Source organism: Cajanus cajan, chromosome 9, assembly GCF_000230855.2.
Source record: "Cajanus cajan strain Asha chromosome 9, NIPB_CcT2T_4, whole genome shotgun sequence".
Lineage (NCBI taxonomy): Eukaryota > Viridiplantae > Streptophyta > Magnoliopsida > Fabales > Fabaceae > Cajanus > Cajanus cajan.
Window position 1 is genome coordinate 48,514,202 of NC_138525.1, and position 4,667 is coordinate 48,518,868.

The 4,667-nt window shown below is 33.2% G+C and overlaps 1 protein-coding gene across 1 annotated transcript; it reads right to left on the minus strand.

Annotated features, from left to right (window-relative positions):
- Positions 1-1,495: 1,495 nt before the first annotated feature.
- Positions 1,496-3,044, minus strand: LOC109806498 (protein OXIDATIVE STRESS 3 LIKE 1). The gene is made up of 2 exons (XM_020368920.3): positions 2,789-3,044; positions 1,496-2,159 (listed from the first exon to the last, which is right to left on the minus strand). Exons 1-2 carry the CDS (start codon positions 2,941-2,943, stop codon positions 1,664-1,666), a joined length of 651 nt encoding a protein of 216 aa, XP_020224509.1. The 5' UTR covers positions 2,944-3,044; the 3' UTR covers positions 1,496-1,663.
- Positions 3,045-4,667: the final 1,623 nt, after the last annotated feature.

The following is a 4,667-nucleotide window of genomic DNA, read 5'->3' on the forward strand; positions in this document are numbered from 1 at the left end:
TTTTTGTTTGTAGGTTCTTTTTATTCGAACTAGTAGATTTTAATTTAGGCATGTATAATGTGACCAGTTTTTGCAACTTTTCAGTGATGAATTATATACACAACATATAGAATTAATTAATTAAGGTACAATTATACTTGCTTAGCATACCAGAATCTCCAGGTGTTCATCAATATTTATCATACAACTAATTCCATGCATATGAACATTAATATGAATCGAATAAACATGTATATTGATTGCAGAAATAATATCCTTCATTCAACAGTGACAGAATTACAATGCATAAGGATAATAATTGGTGATTAGAAAACTATACTAAATTACACTAGACCTAAACTACAAAGAAAAAGAAAAGGTGGTCAAGAAATCGTACTCAGTCGTCTTGTACACAAGAGCCATATGTGCATGCAGAGAGTGTTTGTGAGCTTTTGTGAGTACTTAATTTCTAACCATTTTTCATGAGCGCGACTCGTTAATTTATAGAGATCTGAGGGATCAAAATAATTATATCTGGCGTGTCATGAATGTGTAACCGTTTTAAACTTTTATATTGTGGATCATTTATGCACATCTTCTAATAACTTCCGGAACCGTTTTTAACCTCCCAAATTGCTCTATAGTCTCTGATACTTATCCCTTAGATTTATTTCGACCAGTCTCTAATTGTGTCTCTTTCAATTCTTTCATTTCGAGAGGTTGTGAAACATGTTCATGAATAGCCGGGTTCCTGGAATTTTGAGTGATTTGCGAAAGATATATTCGAATATCTTCTAATTCTTCTTGTACTTCACATGTACTTTGTCAACTCAGAAGCTGTTTCTAATCATGTCTCTTCTAATTCCTTCACTTTGAGAGGTTGCGAAACTACGAAACATTTTATGAGTGACAGAATTTTAAGGATTTTGAGTGCTTCGCGAAAGATATATTTGAGTACCTCTTGATTCTTCTTGTACTTTATATGTTTCCAGAACTTCCTTTTATTATTTTCTGATCACCCACGATATCATGCATTCTCGGATTTCGAGTACCCTTAAGCTTCGAATATTCTCGAGTTACCTTTGTTTTTGTTTTGCTCTAACATGTGATCATAATTTTAGTTAGATTGTTGCGTTTGGCAGCAAATGAACGACAGACAATCGCAAATTTTTTCTTGTTACATACCTATGTTTTAACGCAATAATTGAATGAAACAAATTGTCAAAGGCGACTTGTGTTGGACAGTTTTGAACTTGAAAAGAAATATAAGTGACGATTCTCACATGGTTTCAGCTGCAAAAGTTGGGCTAGCAATAGAAATGTCTTTACCCTTGGATATTTCGTTTCGTTTTGCTACTTTTCCACGATGATACGATTAATACAAATTCTCCATGTTTTTAGAATTTATTCATTAAGTGGATGACGCCTTTGCTGATCTGGTTGGCCTGTGAACGTTGTCACGTTGCTGAGTATGTATATTTGAGATTACTATTTAGCACTACAAGAAAGGGAGGGCTTAACGCTCAAAGGGCCAGCAATATTATATCCTACTTAGTTAATTTGAAGGGATCGTACACAAAGGCACGGCTTCTACAACTTGCTCGCTCGAACAAATAGGACTAGAGCAAGAGATTCATTCAAATAACTAAAAGTTAATAACATAGTTTGTTATCCTCTTTGTTTACTATGATCCATGAGCTGTTTCATTTCCAATGGAGGAACTTGATATCTTTATGGTTGCAGCAATGGCACAATGCTGTTGTAGATCAGCCAAGGAAAACGATCTCCAGGAGGGAGAGCATGGAGCTGCACCAGAAGAAGACATTCTATTTCGCGGATGAAGTGGTGGTAGTTGTGAGGGTGAGGGTAACGAATTCAAGCTGGAGCCAGAATCTTCACTTGTGATACTACTGCTACTGTCAGAATTGTTCATGGCAACTGCAAGAGCCAGAGTACTTCTACTCAAGCTGATTGATCTCTTGCAAATGCCACCACCACTGCTTCTTAAAGGGTAATTTCTATTCTTGTCCCAAACGTGATTCAATGCCATCAAATTCCTACGCCTCCTGGCGTAAGCATTCTCTGGCTTTGCAATGTCTTTCACTGATGGGGAAGACACAGCATCAGCCAGGGTCGTGAATGACTTTGACTTGCCATTGTAGAAGTTCGAAATGCCTCTCCTGCACAACCACATCGTTAATTCCAACCATCTAAAAACAATACACATGAAATGTAAATAAACAAGCACACATCAAATTGTTGTTAGTGATCACACATTGCTTAGTGGAAAGCCTCACTCCATAATCTAGTCTATGAGGTTAAATTAGACTCACTTAAATTTTAAGATAATATCAGAGTTTATTATAGTATTGTTACGCCTATTATTATGAGTGATATTATCAAATTACTGGGGTCCGTTCCTCTAAACTTCAGCCTCAATATCAGTTAAGTTCAACTCAAAATTCTAAGACAAATCACAGATTGCTACTAATTTTGGCAAAATCTCACATGAAACCACATCAGACACTAGTTGATCGGTACCCCATGATCACAAAAATTCATTTTTCAAACACAAAATAAAAACAAAAAATTGATATAACAATTGGCAGTGTGGCATCCTAGTTCAGGTATTGTCCCACAAAAATGCAAGCTTCCCAACCCTCCAAAAGAAACCTCACAAAGTAATTCATTTAACAAAAGAACTAATACTATAGGAGTAAAAGTGGATGATCTAAGTCTAATCTAATATGACAAGACAAGTGGGTGTTGATCAAAAGAAAGAAACAAGAAAAGAAAATGGGTAGTGTACCTGATGGGAAGAACCTCTTCCAAAGTTTCCATAGCAAGCAAAGGTCCATGGAATGGACTCTCCACCTCGTTTTCTCCTTCCTCCGTTGATCTCTCCGACGACACGTCGCTGTTCCTCCCGATCGACGACGACGACGTACTACACTGCTCCTCCATGATGAACCAAGAGAGAGAAAGAAACCCAAAGAGAGAGAGAGAGAGTGTGTGTGTTGGAAATGGAATGGATAGACACAAACACAGGACACAGCGATCTTTATAGATTTGTTGGCGTATTTATAACTTTGGCAAGAAAATGTAATTATGTTCTAGAATATGAATATTTACGTGTTCTTTTGTGGGGTAAAAAAATGTTGTGGATAAGGTATCCAACAACAACATTGTATTGTACTGTATGAATTGTTTTGTTTTCCGTTTTCGTTTTCATTATTATTTGGCCTTATCCTCTTCCACTGGATGGAGTTTCCTCACTTTTATTTTAATCCAAAATGAGGTGTGAATTAGTGATAAGTCTCTTAATCCGCCTCAGGCCTAACCTAAGCGTTACAAAGTCAAACACGTGTTTTTGGGTATAAAATACTTTTCGTTTATCATAAATGATACATGATAGGTGAACCTTCCTTCTTTTCCTTCAGATCCCCCATAGTTTATTATATTCATCTGTAAAGGATTTTCATTTAAATATATTTATAAATGGTGGTCCCTTTTCAGTTCATGAAAAGTTAAGCCAAAAAGAATCGTTTTATTTTTTTTTATAAAAAAGATCAGGACTTAAAGAAATTCGATTTCTGACATGAGATAAGATTAATGTATATGCTTAGTTTAAAAGTAAAAAATAAATTAATTTTAATTTATGGAAATAATTTGTTATTTTTATTTTTCTTATCAATACTTATGAAAACAATTGTCTAAACATTACATAAATTTAAAACACCTTCATCATACATTGATACTGTTGTAAATTACTAAAGAATTATGAGTCCATTGTTTAATTTTTTCACTAAAAAAAATGCCTTTTTAAATATAAAAATAAGAAATTTTTTTATTTGTTTGCTTTTTTTTTTAATAAGTAATTTTCTATTTTAAAAATAATTTATATGTTCTTCTAAAAGAATTATTTATAAAAAAAAATATGTGAAGAAAAGAAAGATACTACAAGGATATTGAATAGTGTCAATAAAAAATTTAACATTTTTTTTTCTAAAACAATGAAGTAACTACAAAGTCTTATGCGTACAGACAAAGAATTAAGAGAAAAGAGCACACAATATAACATATATCTACAGTTTTTAATAATATATACCAACATATATTATATTTATAATATAGGTAAAAATAGTTTTTATTGATAAGTATTGTATTATTATAAAATGTGTCATTACATGACAATTTTCTTGTAGTGACTATCGTCTTTTTTAAAACAGAGACAGTTTATCAATTCTCACATCTCAAAAAGCTTGACTAACACAAAAAATAAAGTAGACAAGTCAACATTATAGTGAGAGTCGATAAATATATGCACAAATATAAAAGTTTCTCCCTTTCACACATATATAGAGTGCAAAAAAAAATGCACTTTATCATAATATCCTCATTATAATGAAGAAAGCATTCAATTCATCCTAACTTTTATTTTAGGCTAAAAACCTATTTTAGTCCCTTATAATAATTGTTTGTTTTAATTTAGTTCCACTTTTATTTTTTGTCTCAATTTGATCCCTAATAAATTAATTGGTTTCAATGTAGGACTTTCGTCTAAATTATTTAAACGGAGTTAACTGTTGGCCACGTGAATGCCACGTAGATGCACATGTGGATGCCACGTGAATGCTGATTTTTTTTTAAAAAACCTGGAACCAGAACGGCCCGTTCTGAAACCAGAA

Excerpts from the sequence above, each read along its gene's own strand:
- LOC109806498 (XM_020368920.3), bottom strand. The coding sequence starts at position 2,943 with ATGGAGGAGCAGTGTAGTACGTCGTCGTCGTCGATCGGGAGGAACAGC. Across the intron at positions 2,160-2,788 it reads GAAGAGGTTCTTCCCATCAG|GAGAGGCATTTCGAACTTCT; the intron begins GTACACTACCCA and ends GTGGTTGTGCAG.